A 20,262-nucleotide genomic window follows, 5' to 3' on the forward strand; every position below is an offset into this window, starting at 1 on the left:
GGAATCGGAGAACTTCTTAAAGCGCAAATAGTTTCAAATACCCGTCTGTTGGGAAAATCTGGAAAAACGTGTCATTGGGAATTGTCTGCCAGACCTTCACTCTTTGCAGGTGAAATAATTTAGAAGCTTTAGTTCTGTTTGATTTACTTGAATTCTTATGGACTAATAGCTGCTCTTTCAATATTCTTTGTTTCTCGGTTTTTGATGCTTTACTTCCTTTCATTCCTTAGTTTTAACAGGAATTTAATAATTTTAACATGAAATTAAATCTTTGAAAGCATGTTTAGGTTATCATACTTGTTATTGGTCAAATTTTCTCCAATGTTTCTTATTAAAGCAATGACATCATCAACCATGTAACTATCTATCTAGTCCAAATTTATGTGCAAATTATGAAGGATAGTCAAATCTCTGTCAACTCTTTGAGCCTTCACTGGTAACCTCAGTGAATATTGTTCCAGTCAATGTTTAACTGATAAAGACATCATGAGCCTTTCATTATTTACAGTTTTACAAGTGGACTTCTGTGAATAATAGTTTTCTTTTTTGAATTTAAGTCAATAACTTTTGTATTCTTTCTTAAGTTCAATGCCTGAGCTGTTTTCCTCCCCAATGCTATGCCCAAATGACTAATATACAATATATAGCAAATCCTGAGCAGTTTGCTCAGGTGAAATGAATAAGCACCTAGATAGTTGAAATATCTATATGTTGAAAACAATTAAATCCCAGATACATTTAAGTTGGTAAATATGGATCTGGAAATGTAAGCTTGTGTCCTTTATCCTATATAAGGGATGCATTTGATTGTGAATCGTGTATTGTATTTTGGGGATTTGTTAAACTGGATTTTCGGGATATCTGATATTTCTTAATTCTATGCTGATCTCTGCCAAGGCTAGATTTGTGGGATCATGTCCATTTCGACTTTGAAGGTTATTGGTTGCCTTATAGTTGATTTTTTTATTATTTGTGATGATTTCTTATAAACAAATCCAAGCATCATAATTTTCTGGCATATGCTATACTTTTCTCTGCCTGGAGGATATAGAATCATCATTGTCTTGAACTAACTATATGCATAAATAGCTCTTACATATATGTTGCATTTATTCATGTTTATGCATCCATCTTTTTAGTCTTTTTCTAGTAATTTGATATTTGAGGAAAACATGTAACTTTCACTCATTCAACAACATGTTGCTATAATTGATATAAGGTCTATGCTCAGATCTGCTGATTTCAGAAGGCAAAACTATAGTAACATAATTGTGTCTTTTTACCCTGTATGAATTATAAAGTAACTAGCAATGACTAAGATGAACTATGTATCATTCTTCTTTGTTTTCATATCAATGGCTTTCTGTATAGTTCAATTATTCTTGTTTTTGATTGTTCTTTTGCCTCCTTAGGAACAAAGGAAGGAACACAGGCCCAAATTGCTGAGGATTTAGAATATTCTGTTGGCGGCAGTGTAAGAGGTTATGTTGTTAAAGTCGACAGTGAATGGGTTTGGATAACAGTATCGCGCAATATGATGGCTCGTCTTTTTATTCTTGATAGTTCATGTGAACCGACTGAACTAAATGATTTGCAGAAACGGTATAGTGTTGGGCAAGCTGTGGAAGCTCGCATTTTAAGTGTTGATAAAGCGAAAAAGCTTTTGCGATTAACATTACGCCAATCTTTATTTGCTTATAATCAAGTGTTTAATCACCAAAGCTGTGAGGATGGTGAAGAAAATAAACTTTCTGATGTAAATGGTACTGAGTGTATATTTCAAGGTGATATTGTTGGTGGTAGAATTAAGAAAGTTATGCCTGCTGTTGGGGGACTGCTTGTGCAGATTGGGCAACATTTACATGGAAAAGTTCATTACACTGAACTAGCAGACATGTGGATACTGCATCCTTTGTCTGGTTATCAAGAAGGTCAATTTGTCAAATGTAAGGTTCTTGAAATAAGCCGTTCTTCTGGAGGACCAGTGCATGTAGATTTGTCATTACGTGCTTCATTACTGGCACATGAATCTAACATTCCTCCAGCACCTATGTAAGTGGCACTTCTTTCATTTGTGCGTAATTTTTACTCAAATCATCTTCTTAATTATCGATTGTTATCTAGTTGTTTTATAATCTTCTCAAGGTGTATATGATTTCATCTGAGCTGATCTTGATTATTCAATGTTTCACTTGTATTATTTTTGTATCTTTGGTTGTTAGAATAAGTAGCCTATTTAATTATATAGGTCAAGCTATATACCTCTGATCTTGATGTTTCTACCATCTTGTTGCACCAATTTATGTAGTCTGTTTCTAAATTTTGTGCTTTGATTTTTATGTCAACATATAGCGAATTTATAGTTTTTGGCAACTGTATATTACTTATTATGAATTGCAATTAGATGCCCAAGGTAGCCTGCTACGTGTAAAGTAGGTGCATGCTGTGCTCAATAGGGATACGGGAAGTAGGTAAAGAATTCAGAGTAGGTGTATTAAATATGTTCCACTAATCTGAGCTTTTAGATCAAGAAATATATCTGCTTGTACAACTTGGAAATAAACACATTGAATTTCCTTTGTGTAAAAGGGATTGAGATTGCAGGTATTGATGAATGTGTTAGGTGTAATCTTGAAATTCCAGATCCCCATCCAGATCTGAAATTTCAGGTATTGGTTGGGAAATCTCAAAACGAGAGAAGGGATCTGACTTGATCAAAAACATATCCCTCATCTTAATATTGCATATTTGAGCAGATGCATCACCTTAGCATTATGATCTGTTTTGTACAAACTGAGAACAGGGTAATAACTCAATTGGGTGCTCTATTTTGAGGCCTACTTTTGGATGACACCATTTCTCATATTGAATGATCTTGGATCTTGGGCTTCCTTAAGTAATTAACTGGTGAGCTGTGTCTTGCGAGCTAGCTAAGGGTTTTTGAGCTTTCTGGATCCTTCTCGGAGTATAAAACAACTATGGCTATGTGGCACTTTTCTCTGTGGCTATAGCCAACACGTAGAATGAGCTCAAGCATTGCTCCAGGGCTGATCGCACAGATCTGGGCGCTCTCACTCTAGGATGTACAGAGCCATTTGAGACTTTGGTAAGTTCTCTTTGGGCTAGCATAAAAGATAGATTGGCAAATGGTACATAGTAAGCACATTAATGGCTATATGGCATTTCTCTATGGCTATAGCCAACTTTGTGGCCAATATTGCTCAGGGCTGATCTACAGATTGGGCCGCTCTTACTCTGTAATTGGTTTGATATTATTGTTTGCAGATTATCTGGCTAGTATGTGTTATATTTTGTTTTTAATTAAAAAACCTCATGTTTGTTTCCTTTGGTATCTTTTTTGGGCATGTTCCAATTAGCAATCAATATTTTGAGAAAGGGACATAGATTATAAACTTATTCATACTGCTGCTGGAGAACCCACCTTTTTAATGGTGTGGAGCAAAATCTTCTTCTTCTTCTTCTTCTTTTGGGTGTGTGTTGAGTGTCCTTAAAATCCTTCTCACAACACAAGTGAATTGACTCATCAATCACTTTTTGAATAAGGTGCACATGGCAACTGCGACTTGCATTAAATTATCATAAGATAATGCCATTTTTATTATATAGAAGTTTTTAGTATTTGTTCTCGTGAAACTGTGAACCTCACTGTGCCTTGTGGCATATCGTATGCTGTTGCATTCTTGATGTTGATTAGACATTAATTCCAATTTTATTATGTATTATTCCATAAGACCTTATTGATATCACAAAGTATGAGTTTCTGTCTTTCCTGCTATCTTTCTTTGTGATTGCTATTTTTCTGGTTAAGAGTAAATGCTTAAAAAGATTTTGGTTGTAGGGATTCTTGTAACAAGCGGTTTGAAAAATTTGATGATCTTCAGCCTGATATGGAAGTGCAGGTATGCCTTTATTTGATATCTAAAGCTTTATTTTGCTATTCAAATTGGCATATTTCGTTGAGCTTTAATCGATTGGAGCATTTACATCGTCTGAACTTTGTGATACATGAGTTGCTTTTTGTTAGTTTTTATGCTTGATGATGGTATACCGTATACATGTTGAATTGCATGTAAGCTGCTAAAAATTGGTGGTGTATGATGTTGATTATTCCGTGTGTCACCTGCATGCTTGTTGATTAAGGTATATGACTATACTATGTCTATTCCCTGCTATGAACGGACAAACGAGTATATGTAATGATCTAACCAGTGCGGACTGACTGCTGACTGATCCTTCCTGTTAAGTATCTGTTGTCAATGCCAAGTTTAACATTGCAGTTGCATAAACCAGCTTTTCTGCTATGGTTTCAAAAATTTCCATCCATGGAAGGCATTGTGCTGCATATTGTTGGTTTATCATCTTCTAAATTATCAGTATCTTTCTAGTTAAAACAATTTATACATCGGGAGGATTTTGTTATCTTTCTGCCAATTACCGTTAATACTGACTTTGAGATTTTAACTGCACAAACCAACCTGTATGCATGTTTTTAGGTCTTCACCCTTCGTGGGTGTTGTGCTCCATATTGTTGGTGGATCATTTGCTAAATTTTCAGTATTTTTTTCTGAAAATTTTGTATGTGCAAGGAGAATTTAATTGATTTTCTTGTAATTTGGCTTGATTTGTTGATCTATGCCACCTCAACTCCTTCAATTTTGGGTGATGTGCAGGGTTATGTCAAGAATGTCACAGCAAAAGGATGTTTTCTTATGCTTTCTCGAGTGATCGATGCTAGAATCCTCTTGTCAAACCTGTCTGATGGGTTCGTAGTGAATCCTGCTGCTGAGTTTCCAATTGGAAAACTTGTATGTGGGAAGTAAGTAACTTTAAATGTTTTCTACAGCTTACTCAGAAGAATTTTTTCATATGATCTATTAAATATATGTGTAGGGTTTTGTCAGTTGATGCTTCATCAAAGAGAGTTGATGTGACCTTGAGGACAGATACTTCGACTAAGAAGTCAATAATTGATGTAACTGTTTTTAATAAATTACATGTTGGGGATGTTATATCTGGTCAGATTAGGCGAATTGAGCCATATGGACTATTTATTACGATTTTGCCTACCAATGTGGTATGTTCAAACAGAAATCTGAATCACCAAATTTATCAATATGGTGTATGCACTGTATCAAAATGTCTGATGCTGAGGTCAGACTTTTGACATTTTTTCTTTGTGCAGGTTGGATTGTGCCATATTTCGGAATTTTCTGATGATCATGTTGACAACATCGACACTTACTATAAAGCCGGTGATAAAGTTGTTGCAAAGATTTTGAAGGCAAGTTTTTCCATTGTCAGTGTTCCTACTTTGCTAGGTACTGTGTTTTGGTGATTGACTTCCTGGGTGCAACGCAATCTTCAATTGTTAGGTTGATGAGGATAAACAAAGAGTTTCACTTGGAATGAAGAAATCTTATCTTGGAGGTGACAGAGATATCACTAATGGAAAAACTGTACATGATGAAGAAGCTGTTGGTGGCAAGACTCCTAATGGTCATCCCCCTGTTGACTTGCTGGAAAATGGATATACTGTCATTCTTGAAACAGCACAAACAAGGGCTTCAGTTCTTCCTCTTCAGGTTTCCCTTGATGACTCAGGGGCATTGGAAAATGACGAAGCTTTAAGCAGAACTGTTGCCAATGTAGTTGATGTTGTTTCAAAAAAGAATGATAAGCGAATGAAGAAAAAGGCAAAGGAAGAAAGGTCTGTTTTTTCCCCTTTTTCTTTATTTTGGTCATATGGCATTGTAATAAGTATCAAGTGCTAGACAGTAGAAATTAACTTCTTGCATAAATTATTTTCCTTATTTGCAGAGAGATGGAGATTGCTGCTTCTGAGAAGAGGTATTTGGAGAAGGATACACCAAAGACTGTGGACGAATTTGAGAAACTGGTGAGGAGCTCGCCCAATAGCAGTTTTGTGTGGATAAAATACATGGCCTTTATGCTGTCTCTTGCAGATGTTCATAAGGCACGTGAGATTGCTGAAAGGTATGTTCAGTAAATTTTTGTATTGAAATTCCCATGATTTGTTTAGAAGTGGACTTAGTAGTTTGATCCTTGCCTGGTTTTAAAAGCAAACGTTGAAGTTTCTGTGTATCATACAAGTTTTTCATACAAGATCCATGAGCATACTATTTCCCTTCACGGACAGGCTGAAGAGCACAAATACGCAAATAATTATATATTTTATCCTAGCCAACAGGTTACAGGCTGTATTCCTTGCAACGACTCTTATTGGTGCAAGGGCAGACTGCAACATTTCAATTGTTTCTGTTGGTGTTTTGGCCTTTTGGTTTTAGAGTTAGCTTTGCATGCAGCATTTCTTATATTTCAATCAAGAAATAACCTAATAAGATACCTTACTAGGTTTTACCCCAGCCATTCCTCCTATCATGTTGAAAGAAGGTGTTGCTGTTCTGGAGGCGGCATGTGATTGCCAAATCTGATGGGGAGGCAAACATTTCAATATTTACATAAACTTTCTGATGATTTATCTTTGGAATCAGTTATATTTGCATGCTCCAACATCTAAAGTTGTGCATAACCATCTATCTTAGCCAACTGGCTGATTAGTGTATATTGAGAACATAATTATCTGAGGAATATGGGGTAACAATGTTTTTTTTAAGTTGCTGTTCTGGAGGCAGTATGTGAGTGCCAAATCTGATAAGGAAGCAAACATTTCAATATTTACATAAGCTTTCTGATGATTTATCTTTGCAATCAGTTATATATGTATCCTCCAATATCTAAAGTTGTGCCTAACCATCTATCTTATTCAACTGGCTGATTAGTTCTTACTGATTAGTGTATATCGAGAACATAATTATCTGAGGAATATGGGGTAACAATGTTATTTTAAAGTTGGATGAGTTCAAAATGTTCTAACCATTGCTATTTGGTTTTCCATGTCTAACATCACAAGGTGCGGCAATTTATTGTCTTTTATAGGGCTTTAAGAACTATCAACATACGAGATGAAGGGGAGAAGCTTAATGTGTGGATTGCGTATTTCAATCTAGAAAATGAATATGGAAACCCCCCAGAGGTAAATTGTTAATTGTTCATCTGTTATGTGCAATGATCACAATGGTCACTTAATCTTGCCAATAATTAGGAATCTGTGAAGAAGACCTTCCAAAGAGCATTGCAGTATTGTGATCCCAAGAAATTGCATCTAGCTCTGCTTGGCATGTATGAAAGGACTGCTCAGCCAAAGCTGGCAAATGAACTTCTTGAAAAAATGGTCAAAAAGTTCAAGAACTCATGCAAGGTAGCTTATTTAGTTGGCCATATTATTTCCCTAGTATTCAAAGTTTCGAACTAAAGTTGTGGTTTTTTCTTCAGGTTTGGATACACTACGTTCAATGCTTATTGAAGCAGCAAAATGATGGAGTCCAATCCATTGTAAACCGCGCTCTTCTAAGTCTGCCACGGAACAAGCATATCAAATTTATAACACAGACTGCGATCTTAGAATTCAAATGTGGTTTGCCTGACAGAGGTCGATCCTTGTTCGAAGGTGTACTGCGGGAGTATCCCAAGCGGATAGATCTTTGGAGTGTCTACCTTGACCAGGTAATTATGCACATGCCACATCACCATATCGTTAAACCTTTTTTTTTTTTTTTACCTTCTTTTCACTCAAGCAATTTTGTTTTGCAGGAAATACGCCTCGGTGATTCAGAAGTGATCAGGTCATTGTTTGAAAGAGCGACTTCTTTAAACCTTCCGCCAAAAAGAATGAAGGTAATGATTTCATTGCTTCTCATTTCTTTGTTAGTTTTGTACTTGTAAGCTTAATTGAATCCAACATGCTATTGATTTCTGCAGACTTTATTCAAGAAATATCTAGAATATGAAATGGCTCATGGCGATGACGAGAGAATTGAGCATGTAAAGAGGAAAGCATTGGAAGCCTGAAATTGAGATTCCGGTCTTCTTTCACTAGTTGAGATCGAAGACATCAAAAGATTCCAGGGTTTGTTCCAGACTCGAACATAATTTTATTAACTTATTTTCTTGATCCTAGCAAGAGAAGTTTTGTTCTTAGGTTTTATAATCCCAACCTCGCGTCCTGCTGCAATACAAAGATCTTGAGTTGAGTGTGATTTGGCGGCCTTGTTAATGTAATGTGTTATACTTCTATTTTGTAGTTGTATTAATTATAGAAAAAAGTAGCATTTATTTTTAACCAAGCTCAAAAATCTCAAACAAACTTGAGCCTTTGAATGATTATGTTATTAAGTTGCAGACTCCAATGTCTCTTTTCCTTCAAAACATGTTGCATTATAAGGTTTTGAGCCAGGATCTATATGGAAGGGAATATGATATACTCAGCATAGAAGAGATTTGAGGAATTGAATCCAATTCTCTTTGCTCCAAAACAAAGAGAAAAACTGATCTAATAAATTTAGAGGAAACAACAACATTGATACATTGTAATGTTTCGGACCAGGAACTATATGAAAGGGAATATGATATACTCCATTTGAGGAATTGAATCCAATTCTCTTTGTTTCAAAACAAGAGAAAAACTGATCTAATAAATTTAGAGGGAACAACATTGATACATTGTAAAGTTTTGGACCAGGAACTATATGAAGGGAATATGATATACTCCATTTGAGGGATTGAACCCAATTCTCTTTGTTTTAAAACAAGAGAAAAACTGATCTAATATATTTAGAGGAAACAACAACATTTATACATTTCAAGGTTTTGGACCAGGAACTATATGAAAGGAAATATGATATACTCAGCATAGAAGAGATTCCAGATAAACCGGTAAAACTGGGATATTGCTTCCTGCAAGACCAGATTTGGATGCCGATTAGTGAGAGTTGTAGACATTGATCAAAAGAAAAGCAATATATTCAATCTGATAAGGGATAAGCTGGGAAGAAACAAACGAATGCGATGATAAAAGAGTGCTGTTAATCTATCTTGGTGTAAAACAATATAGCAAGTAATTGTGCGCGAAAAGATATGTATTCTGAGCCCCTGTACTAAAAACCGACTAGCAACAGATAAAATGAAGTTTTGATGCAAGAAAACAAGCTTTTACTCACCTTGGTGTAATTTGCCCGTTCCAAGATCCATGCCTGAAATCATAAGGGAAAGAAATATAAAAATATGAAATCATGAGAAAATAACAATAAGAAATCTGTAATGTATAATCTTCAAATTGTATGTTGAGAAGAGAATGTTAGTGACTTAGCTTCTTAGTTTTTTCCTTTCTTTTGGTAAGTAACTTAGCTTTGCTATAATACATAATAAAATACATATATTTATATATGACGATATACATAATCTCATTTAACCTCTACCATTTAACAGGATGAACTAATTCCTGCCTTATAACAGAAAGCAATTTTTCATCTTATGGAAGATCAACCCAAGGCTATGGACAAAAAGTAGTTCATTTTTGCCAATATATAATTAAACCACAGAGATCTAACCAAATAATGATCCCGTGACATGATGTCTAAAGTTTGCATTCAAATACGTGATTTAGGTAGAAAAGGCGGAACTGATGTATTGCAAGAAAAATGCTATGAGAACAATTAAGGAGAAACCTGGAATATCAACCCCAAAGCTAAGATTGCATGTGCAGGTATCATTAAACTGCGCCTAAAGCCCTGCAGAATGAAATAACAGTTTAAAAGAAACTTTCAATTAAAAAGCAGAAACATAGCTATAGCTCTTAGCTCATTTGTTAATACTACTACACAATGCTAAAAAAAATGCAACCCTGGAAGTAATGCAAAGAAAAATTTCAGGAAACAGGGTTGTTACTTGAGGCATGTAGACTGCCGCAAGAACAGCACCAAGATAATTTGCCAGCAATAGGCCAGAACCAAGAAGGGCAATATTCCTTACACCTAGCTTGGTTGCCAATGTAGAAATCTGAAACCTGAATGAAAAATAAATATACAAATAATGACTTGAAATGAACATGTAACAAAACAGTTGAAAAGATAATATAAAGCAAATTTAACTTAACTAGCACTGGCATTTGCTCCCTCTCTTATTTTCAAGCCTTACTATAAAAAGGGGTGTGTGTATTTTGTGTGTTCACCATGACAAGCTGTGCTATGTTTATGTCAATCCAATCTCCCTCGAGTTATGCAATAAATTTTATATAAATATATTTTCTAGAGTGATTCATAAAAGGACATAAGAACAAAGATCAGAATTGATAAATGAGAAGCTGAGCAAATTTATTTAGCAGTAACTTCGAATACTTACTTCCGGTCTCCTTCTACGTCAGGAAGATCTTTGGTTATAGCTATGACCAAAGCAAATACTGTCACAAAGATTGTGATGAAAGCAACAGGTGAGCTGCAGATAGAAAGACGTTACATGATGTTAGACATCACCATCATCTTTGCATGTGTCTGCAATGAGATGAACAAACAAATTTACATATCGATTCGAATAAATGAGGGTATTGATATCCAATTTATGGGGGTATTCACCTCCATTTAAATGAAAGGCCTAGCGCAGATCTGGTGGCATGGTATACACCAAAATTGAGAAGAAAGCCACGTACCTGAGAAATGCAAATTCAATGGTCCAATAGGAAAGATAATTAGTGCTAGATAAATGCATTTCTGATAATAAAGATGACAGAAAGTCAGAGTAAAGATCAGTAAAAAAAAAAATAATTAAGCAAGAGACATCAAAGTATGTAAGGAAATGCATGAGTTAGTTAAGGGCTTTTGTCTCATATCTTTCTTCATCATACGATGACCTTCATTTAGCCACCTACTCAGCACAAGGCAATGTGTTAAATTGAGGAATGATCCCAAACTTCCAATTAGCACCATGTTATTGAGTGTTACATTGCATCTAAAGGCTCAAACCACACCAAGATAAAAAAGATTAGCTTTCTGCAGCATGAGATCCTCTCAACCCAAGTATGCCATATCATTCCAAGCTTCACTTTGCAGTCATCATGGGCGGGTCTCTTCCCCTTCTCTATGGTCATTTACATTAGTACATAAATGTTTCATTGTGTCAGATTGCTGCAAAAATTGGTTGTTTGAATCCATTTTAACTGCAAACATGCCGTTTAACTGGCAAAAGTTGACAGTGACTTTGCAAGAACATTCTACTTCAAGTCTTATAATGCATGGTGTTGCAAGCAGTATAAACTCAGTTATTTGACATGGAGAAACGAAGAGGTTTGATTTACCGTGGCAATGATAAGAAATGCTGCAACAGGATACCTCTTCAATCTAAATGGAGGCACAGAATATATGGTGCCAAGGAATAATCCAAGACAATAAAGAGAAGAAATGAACGGCCCAAAGTTCCATCCAACAATAAGAAGGCCGGCGGCGGCAAAAAGTAACACCAACAACCATGCCGATTGGACTGATAGATCCCCTGCTGCGATAGGTAAGTATGGCTTGTTAACTCTGCAACAATCAGAAAAGAATGGATTGAAAATGATGCAAAAGAAGAGAATTTTAAAAGAGGTCCAACCTTAATGTATGCAAAATGCCAGCAAAAAAACAAAATACGGTCATAATTTATGGGCAATAACATGAGTTTCTCGTGCAAAATACCTGAAAATTAAATAGGTAAATGAATACATAAATGATGATATTGTGTTACATAATCAATTAACTTACTTGTCAATGCCGATATCATAAATCTGATTAATCCCAACTATATAGCCATTCCCGCATATAAGTGCTATGAGTCCATAGAGTGCCTTGAATGTCAACCACCAATTTATCAGAGCTGGATTTTCTATCAGAGCTTTTGTGACCAATGCTCTGTTCACAGCAAACTAAGCTGATTAAAGCATTGATAAACAAGCAAAACTGGGTATTCAAAATAAAATGTACAATTGTTTACACTGAACCGAGTGCAGTCCCACGAATTGTGTGGGGCCTTAGAAATCTCCAAAATGAATCCTTAAAGCTTGATAGTTTGTCCAACAGTGGATCTGACCCAGCAGCTCCAACTTGAGATGATGCCTGCCTAACATTAAAAAAAGTACCGTAAATTTCACCATTATTCAGTTCTTGTATAGCTAACCCAAAAACATTCACAACCCATACAAGAGCAAAAAATTGCAGGTGGAAGGAAATTACATGGCATTATTTGCCCATTACAATTCCTAAGATGATGAGTCAGAGCTGCAACCGATCTCGAGGATATGCATTGAATGTTTCAAAGGCAGAATTTTTGCCAACAAAGCCAGTTGCAGGTAACTTTGAAGCACTCATCTGCATGAGAAGCTACTAACCAACTAAGCCAGGATGCACATGTTGATCACAAAACCTAGATAGAAGGCACAGAAGTAAACCATAGCATGCCAATTTTAAGGAGAACCAAATAAGTAGAATCTGTGACCATAACTCATGGGTAGCTTGTAGTTAATAGGGAAAACTGATGCTCTCCTATATCAGTTGCTTCTCTTTTCCAAAACCCTTCATGATCCAACTGCCCAAACACAATATTGAGAATACCATATAGAACTTGGTGAGTCCAAACTCTTCTTATGCAATATCTCCAACGAATATGGAAATTATACCATTTTCAGATCCTAATCACTGACTCCCTAATAGCCAAGGTAGATGGAAATTTGTTTTCTATTGCAATCAAAAGAAAATTAACACATTCTGATTAAGTGGTTCAAATGCATCACTCCAATTTCTCATCTTTATAAGCTCTTGTCCATGAGTTCCCAACCTTCACCATTGGACCAATGCAATCCTTCCTCAGAGGTATTAAAATAGGTCTAACGTACCACCTCCTTCCAACATCCAAGTATGCAACACTAATCACATAACAGGAAATGCATAGCAAAACCTCGGCTCCAAGTTAACTATGCATGAATATGATTAACTAGGGTTAACATGAAAGGCAGTACAACAGAAGGATGATGCTTTGCAACACCTAAGAAATTTTACCCAAACTAAGCCAAGCACAATATAAATGGCACATTGTTCTTGCAAATCTTCAACCATAAGCGATTTTTTTAAATCATAAACGATTCAATAAGAACAAGTAAAGCAATCCCAAAAGTTAAAAACACCATTTTTATTATTACAATTAGCTTTCCCCCTTTCAATTAAAGACCCAAAAACAGAGAAGAACGTAGAGGATTCAGCTGAAAACAACATACCCGGATAGAAAGGCCCCTGGAGGAATGCCGGAGAGTCGAAATCATCGGACGAGCATTGAATTTGAGGACTGGGACACAGAGAGAAGAGATGGAGGTGGTGTAGAGGTGAGGGGAGTGAAAGCGAAGGCATTGAGGGAGAGATGGAGAAGCATGGAGGAGAAGGGGAGGAGATGATGGTGGCCATTGGAGGGAGGGAGGAGGATGAGGAGTGGGGTTTCAGCTCATGCTCTTTCCGCCATGGCTTCGAGCTTGTTTAGAGAGTGCACATGATGATAAGATAACACAAAAAAAGAAATAAAGAAAGAAAGAAAATTTTATTTATAGTAATTTTTTTTAGATAATTTATTTATTTAATAACAGAATTTTTATATTTTTCTAAAAAGAATTTTTTATTTTTTATTTTTTATTTTTTATTTTTTATTTTTACTGCATGTATCCAGGCTTCTTTTTTATATTTTTATTTTTGGAAAAAAATATTTCTCATCTTTCTATTTAAAAAATGTTAAATTGTTTTTTTTTTTTTACCACAAGTTGATAATCAACGACCCTCCACTTATAGGTTTATTAAAAAACAAGTATAGAAATGTACCAATTAAAATAGCTTTTTAACCCCCTTAAAATTTATTAACTTGACCCTGTGCCACATATACACTAAGAAAATTTGTAGGAATCATACCAACCTAATTAGAGTTGTCAATAAACCCCGCCCCTTCCCCGATGAGAATTCGATTCCCCTACCCCGGTGTTGGGCCAAGGTCGGAATATAATTCTTAGTGCAGGTTAGGGCCAAAGTCAAGGAATGCCCTCCCCATTCCTCCCCAGCCCCCAGTCACAAAATATTAAATGATTAATTTAAATATTATATATATTTTATGTTATTAATATCTATATAAAAATTAAACAAAAACCCATATATTTATTTAATTAATAAATTTCTAATAATTATATTAACATGAGTGTTGGGCCAATAGACTTTCAAGATAGTATATTAGTATTTAGTGTTGGGCCTTTAACATGGCAACTACTCATATTTGTCAATGTGTTTCTCAGTTATTAAGTATTTTTATGAGATTCTTAGCAAATGTTTTATAATTTTTTTAAAAATAATAATAATATTTTAATTTATACAAAATTAATCAAGGCCAGGACTCCCTGAACTTGAATAATCCCTGCAGGGACAAAAAAAAATCAAGGCCAAGGTCGGGATGAGTTTATAAATTCGGAGTTGAAGCCGGGGAATGTATTCCCCAGTGAATCCTTGCCCTGTTGATATATCTAATAAGTTCTCCATGCCATAAAATTTTGTAAGGGAGGGATATGGCTCCTCTCAGAGGGATCCACTCATAGCCCATTTAAACAGTACTGCGAGCACTACTTAGGTCGGAAAACAATAAAGGTGAACAATAGTGCTACTATAGTACAACACAATGTCTTGGTTTTTTATGGTATAATAATAAAAGGGCATTTGATAAATATTATTGAAGTGAGTAACATTTATTAATTTCATGGATATTGCATTAAGACTTATATTAAATGAATATTATTTTTAAATTTTACAGAATTTAGTCACAGTCTTCAGAAGAATTAATGACAGTAAATAAAAATTTGTCTCAACTATATCAGATAAAATTATAATTAAGAGTAGTTGCACCAACCAAATAGACTGTGTACCTTACATTAATGATTCTTTTCCATGAAAACCAATGATTTTATCAAAGATATAACTCTTGCTTGTTCTTATATATTCATTATTTAGCAATTAATTATTGTTTACTCATTAATGAATTCTTACTTTCTAATTAAGCTTAACAATGACTATTTTCTAAATTTTAATTGTCCAATGACATGACCAGGAGCATGCAACCAAAAAATAAAAAATAATAATCTAACTTTCAAAAGAATATTAAATTGTTTTACTAGCTCTAATATTTATGTTTATCATGATGCATTAGCCAAACCGCTAGAGGTTCAAACTAATCAAACAAGTATAAAAAAATTATATATATATATATATATATTCAAACTAATCAAACAAGTATAAAAAAATTATATATATATATATATATATTCAAACTAATCAAACAAGTATACAAATTATATATATATATATATATGGCCTGCAAACGATGTACTTGTCCTAAGAGCCGGCAGGACAAAACCAAACATAAATGTGCTTGAACAATTCTAGTTAACATTTGGCAAACTAGTAATGAGAGAAGTTTGTGAGTCTTTCTTTTGTGGTGGCTCTTCAAGGAGGAGGAACATGGAAGGATACTTTGCCGGAGTGGCCGCGGACGGTCACGTCGTCAAAACTCAAAGGCTCAACATCATTTACTTTCTTAGTCGAGATAGTCATATCGAACACCCTCATCTTATTCGTGTCCATCACTTCTACCGCAATGCCATCCATCTTTTTGGTGCTTATCAAATTTTAATATATAATTTTGAGTACATGATTTTATTGAATTTTAATTGTATTTATATTTGTAGATGTTAAAAAATGGTTGGCGGAATTGAGAGGAAGAGAGATGCCGGGATCGTATTCTTGGTCGTATAAAAGGTGATTAATACAATTCTGTATTTAAATGAGTTATTATACAAATAATTTTTGAAAATTTTTATTGAAAAAATGTTTTTTTATATATATAAATTAAGTGGAAATAAAAAAGGGCCATTGAAAATGAAGTAATTAATTTCAGGAGGTACAAAAGTGGATATGTATGGCAGGACTTATTAAAGGATGAAGATATCATCACACCAGTGTCAAACAATGAGTACGTGCTCAAAGGGTCACTCATTCAAAGTTAGTATGTCTATCAATTTAATTAGTTTGTACTCATGTTTTTGTTTAAATTTTAAAATTAATGGAAACAAGAATTTAATGGTGAAATCATGATTCATGTGAAGAGGATGTGCAAAAGACACCTTTACAATTAATTTCAACGACAACAACAATAACAAGTCAAGAGATGATGCAAATGGAGCAAGAAGAAATGGTGTCGCCGGAGGTGCTGCCGGAGGTGGAGGAGTCACCGGAATGCAACATTTCACCGAAAAATGAGTTGATCCGCACAAGGAATGAAACGGTGAAAGAGTTGGCGAGTAAAAAAGAGAGAAAAGAGAAAGAGGAGTCATTTCTCCGAAAAAACAACTCAGGGAGGAAGATTCTTGAAAAACTCCTCTCTTGTCGGGAAGTCAAAACTGATGTAGCTGCACAAAAACCTACTTATCAACATGCAAGGTATGTTATATGCAAACCAAATATATTATTTGTGTTAGATTCCAAAAACTTGAATTAATACTGGAAAACTCATCTTTAAATGTTTAAATTCATACTTTATTCAAATATGATATTTGTTATGTTAGATAAATTGTTAATATGTTATGTTACTTATTTCTATTCATTTTTAAATTGAACTTAATTTGATTCAATTAAAAAAAATCTTCACTTTTATAATGATTATTAGTAATAGTAATTCAAAGCTGAATTTCTAAACTTTGTATGCTTTACCAAATATTAAGTTGGATTAAAACCTTTCCAAATACATATATATATATATATATATCATATATTTTTTATAAATAATTTAATGAATTCATGAAAGAAAAAACAATCAGCAACTCTACATAGTTGTAATTTATTAAATATTATGAGAATTAAATTGTTTGTATTTATATGGTTATATTAGGCAAAGTTGGACAAGCTATAATGGCAGGGGAGAAGAGAAGGTGGCACCCTCAAGCTACAAGCCAATGACTGAGCCTAATTGTTCGTAAGTTCTCAAACTGAATTTAATTAAATTGTTTGATTTAACAAATACTAGACATTTGGGTTTATTGCAATTAACATTGCAATATAAAAAAATATATTGTACTTTAATATATATAAACAATACAAAGATAAGAACCAGTAATTAAGGTGGTTTGATTTTATAATTTTCTGTAAGTCTAGTAAAAATACTTTTCCTAAATATTGTGCATTTTTTTTTATATAATACTACTATTTCTAAACACAGTGATATTGTTCATCCAAACAATGATAATCATTGGATTTCAATTCAACGGTGAAAGACGAAATGTTTCTCAAAGACTTGGCCATATATATATATATATATATATTTTACATCAACCCTGAGGTAACAAGTAATTCTCTAAAAAAAATTATTTTTCCTGCAAACTATCACTTGACATGCATATATATTCACAAAACAATTTCTTTTGACATAATTCCTTGTATGCAAAAAATATATGTAATTATTAATTATATATTTTCTTAAGATTTTGATAAATATATATATAGCCAATGGGCTTTTGACCTATTAGCATTTAAGTCCCTGCATATGGGTGAGGTCACTAATTTGATTCTCTAAAATTAGAGTACGTGATATAATTAAAAAGCTCACGTAAACCTTGACACACAATTTATTACATTTGTCAAATATATTTGTATATGTGATATAATTAAAAAATCCACCCAAAGCCTGGCAAACAACTTATTGACATTTGTCAAATATATTTATATATATACATATACTTCATTAATTGAATCATGATGGAATAAGATGCAGGCAATGTGGGAAAACATTCAAGCCAGAGAAATTACACTCACATATGAAATCATGCAAAGCTTTCAAAGCTCACAGGAAAAGCACTGGCAACATTGACAAGCTAATCTTCAAAACAACAACAGCAACAACAACAACAACAGATACACATTCATCACAACATACTCATGAAACACAAGAACCACCACCTCATGCAATGCTTTCCCATTCCCATTTGATTTCACAATCTACACTTGTTTAAATTTTTCGAAGACTACTTCATCTTCGCTTTTCGCGGCAGTATATACTACAAACCATATCTGAACAATTACTGAAACATCATGTTCTTGTTTGCAAATAAATTAATTATGTGTCAATTGCTAGCTTTCAATTCATGCATGATGAAAAACAAAAACTATATATATAGTACTAGTTTTAAGACTAATAGTATCGAAACAATGATAAAAAACAGAAATTATGTAGCTAATTGATCATAGAAGTAAGACAACAAAGAATAAAATAAAATATCAGAAAAAAAGACTTCAATTAAATCAGCGCAACCTTCTTGCTTCTCGTTCGGTCTCGAGAAGAACAAGCATATCGCCTTCTCTAACCGGACCTTTAACATTCCTCATGATTAATCTCTCCGGGGAATCTATGAACTTAACTCGAACTTGAGTAACTTGTCCTCTAGATCCAGTTCGGCCTATGACTTTCACCACCATTGCAACCTTTGGTTGATTGTCCATACTGCTCAAAAAGATGATAAAACTTTGGCTCAAATACATCGAAATCGATAATGTTATTTACACTAATCAGAATTAGAGGTCTTCAAAACAAATATTTGCAAACTATTGATTAGAAAAACAAAATCACAACCAATTGATTTCAATTGTCACAACTTATTTTGTTAAGAAATAATTATAGTAATCACAGTAAATATGGTTTAATTTAGTCTTCACAAAACACAGAGATTAGAATCAATTTGTTACTAGAAATTCATTTAATGAGTATTTGTTTTGCAGGATTGACTCTCTAATTCATCAATTCAAGATCAAGAAATCTGAATTTCTTCATCATACCTCTTATAAACATGACTGTAAATTTTCAACTAATTTGTTATCTTTTAGTTAAAAATATCATATAATAAACTGTAAACACTAAACTTAAGCAAATATTGAACAACTTCATATTGATTTATGCTTGATTGTAATTAATAAATTAAGAAATAAAACAGAAACAATCAAAAGAAATCTTCACTAAATGGAAAGCATTGAAAGAGAGAACAATCTAAACTTCTGTGACATTGATCATACATAGCATCAAAGGTGTAAAGTTTAATAATTTATTTCTAATCCAGAAAACATAATACTTTCTCAAACATAATTGAGTGAAAACTATGAAAAATTTTAGCAAGTTGAATCTAATTCACAAAATAAATAAATAAAAAAAAAAAACCTGTGTTGATTGCGAAGGTGTCTCTCTATGATTCAGAAACAAAACCCTAGAATGACCATATATAGGATTTTTTAAACAATAATTACCCATATTGTTATCCATAGATAGTAACTAATTATTTTGAAAATTTATCCTCAAAGACATGGATTGGGTTAAATTATCTAATTAAATTGGCTAACTTTTTAAGTGAAATTTGCATGTGTACCCCTTATAAAATTGTGTAGATACATTCATGATAAATACATACGGGCCATAAAAAATACATGAAGAGTTAACTGACACTTATAAATTTGGATGAATAATCTATATTGATAGGTTGGACTTTAATGATAAAATCAAGTAAATTAAGATAAGCATGCATGATGATAAAATCAAGTAAATTAAGATAAGCATGCATTAATGCATATATATAACTCTAAATTAAACGGCTTGATCCTGCACTACAATAAACACAATTAAAACAATCCATGAAGCAAACGGCACAATTCACTTTTATGTAAATCCGTACCGATTCTTTATTTTTTACCCGATTTATTTCGAACGGGTTTTTTTTTTGTGAGGTACCGTGCAGGATAGTTTTTGTTATATACATATTTTATTTTAGGTTTTCTTAATTTACAAATTAAAATAAATAAGATTATATTAATTCAGTTATAATAATTATGTGTTTTAATATATATTTATATATTTTAATAATTTAATTAAAAAATGCAATACTTAAAAAGTCATGTATTATAATTTTATTTTTATAATAAATATTATATATTGTAGGAGAGTTGATGAAAAATTTTATTTTTATAATAAATATTATATATTATATGAGGGTTGATGAAAAATTTCTTCTAGATTTCAAGAGCTCAAGTCCATGAATTTTAATAGCTTGTTTATAACCTTCCATTTAGGAAAAAAAAATAACAGGACAAGATGGTACATGACATGTAAAAACATAAATAGTGATTATGATATTCAAAATACCACTATTTGGGCGGGACAGGACAAAATAGGGCTCATGGCAAGGGATGGTGGTTGTCGAAACCTAATCCGCCCTGCCCTGCCCCGCCCCATTGTCATCCCTAATTTTCACAG

At 33.5% G+C, this 20,262-nt stretch overlaps 4 protein-coding genes across 5 annotated transcripts; 2 read left to right on the top strand and 2 right to left on the bottom strand.

The window, feature by feature from the left end:
* Window positions 1–3: 3 nt before the first annotated feature.
* On the top strand, window positions 4–8,288 carry LOC120277585 (rRNA biogenesis protein RRP5-like; the record flags this gene model as incomplete). Its single annotated transcript, XM_039284445.1, has 13 exons — window positions 4–109; window positions 1,413–2,052; window positions 3,860–3,920; window positions 4,692–4,837; window positions 4,912–5,095; window positions 5,204–5,302; window positions 5,394–5,728; window positions 5,839–6,015; window positions 6,979–7,075; window positions 7,145–7,300; window positions 7,375–7,605; window positions 7,693–7,776; window positions 7,861–8,288. Coding segments are annotated over 13 exons (2,406 nt in total), but the record flags the coding sequence as incomplete, so codon positions are not given.
* A 201-nt stretch (window positions 8,289–8,489) lies between these two features.
* Window positions 8,490–13,457, bottom strand: LOC120278043 (probable homogentisate phytyltransferase 2, chloroplastic). The gene is made up of 10 exons (XM_039284940.1): window positions 13,175–13,457; window positions 11,899–12,020; window positions 11,670–11,816; window positions 11,228–11,453; window positions 10,509–10,582; window positions 10,279–10,371; window positions 9,826–9,943; window positions 9,606–9,668; window positions 9,099–9,131; window positions 8,490–8,835 (listed from the first exon to the last, which is right to left on the bottom strand). The coding sequence occupies exons 1-10, from the start codon at window positions 13,217–13,219 to the stop codon at window positions 8,761–8,763; spliced, it is 996 nt and encodes a 331-aa protein (XP_039140874.1). The 5' UTR covers window positions 13,220–13,457; the 3' UTR covers window positions 8,490–8,760.
* Window positions 13,458–15,421: 1,964 nt separating this feature from the next.
* On the top strand, window positions 15,422–18,036 carry LOC120278007. 2 transcript variants are annotated; one of them, XM_039284891.1, is made up of 6 exons: window positions 15,422–15,591; window positions 15,665–15,734; window positions 15,874–15,977; window positions 16,082–16,415; window positions 16,864–16,947; window positions 17,737–18,036. In XM_039284891.1, the coding sequence occupies exons 1-6, from the start codon at window positions 15,438–15,440 to the stop codon at window positions 17,978–17,980; spliced, it is 990 nt and encodes a 329-aa protein (XP_039140825.1). In that variant the 5' UTR covers window positions 15,422–15,437; the 3' UTR covers window positions 17,981–18,036. The 2 variants fall into 2 exon arrangements, with proteins under 2 accessions (XP_039140825.1, XP_039140826.1); XM_039284892.1 differs by having other exon boundaries at window positions 17,743–18,036.
* Window positions 18,037–19,187, bottom strand: LOC120278008 (40S ribosomal protein S28-like). Its single transcript, XM_039284893.1, has 2 exons — window positions 19,177–19,187; window positions 18,037–18,468 (listed from the first exon to the last, which is right to left on the bottom strand). Exon 2 carries the CDS (start codon window positions 18,465–18,467, stop codon window positions 18,270–18,272), a length of 198 nt encoding a protein of 65 aa, XP_039140827.1. The 5' UTR covers window position 18,468; window positions 19,177–19,187; the 3' UTR covers window positions 18,037–18,269.
* Window positions 19,188–20,262: the final 1,075 nt, after the last annotated feature.

Source organism: Dioscorea cayenensis, chromosome 15 (genome assembly GCF_009730915.1).
Source record: "Dioscorea cayenensis subsp. rotundata cultivar TDr96_F1 chromosome 15, TDr96_F1_v2_PseudoChromosome.rev07_lg8_w22 25.fasta, whole genome shotgun sequence".
Taxonomy (NCBI): domain Eukaryota; kingdom Viridiplantae; phylum Streptophyta; class Magnoliopsida; order Dioscoreales; family Dioscoreaceae; genus Dioscorea; species Dioscorea cayenensis.

Excerpts from the sequence above, each read along its gene's own strand:
- LOC120278043 (XM_039284940.1), bottom strand. The coding sequence starts at position 13,219 with ATGATTTCGACTCTCCGGCATTCCTCCAGGGGCCTTTCTATCCGG. Across the intron at positions 11,454-11,669 it reads TATGATATCGGCATTGACAA|AGTTAACAAGCCATACTTAC; the intron begins GTAAGTTAATTG and ends TGATTGTTGCAG. Across the intron at positions 9,669-9,825 it reads CGGCAGTCTACATGCCTCAA|GGCTTTAGGCGCAGTTTAAT; the intron begins GTAACAACCCTG and ends TTCATTCTGCAG.
- LOC120278007 (XM_039284891.1), top strand. The coding sequence starts at position 15,438 with ATGGAAGGATACTTTGCCGGAGTGGCCGCGGACGGTCACGTCGTCAAA. Across the intron at positions 15,735-15,873 it reads TATTCTTGGTCGTATAAAAG|GAGGTACAAAAGTGGATATG; the intron begins GTGATTAATACA and ends AATTAATTTCAG. Across the intron at positions 16,416-16,863 it reads CCTACTTATCAACATGCAAG|GCAAAGTTGGACAAGCTATA; the intron begins GTATGTTATATG and ends TGGTTATATTAG.
- LOC120278008 (XM_039284893.1), bottom strand. The coding sequence starts at position 18,467 with ATGGACAATCAACCAAAGGTTGCAATGGTGGTGAAAGTCATAGGCCGA.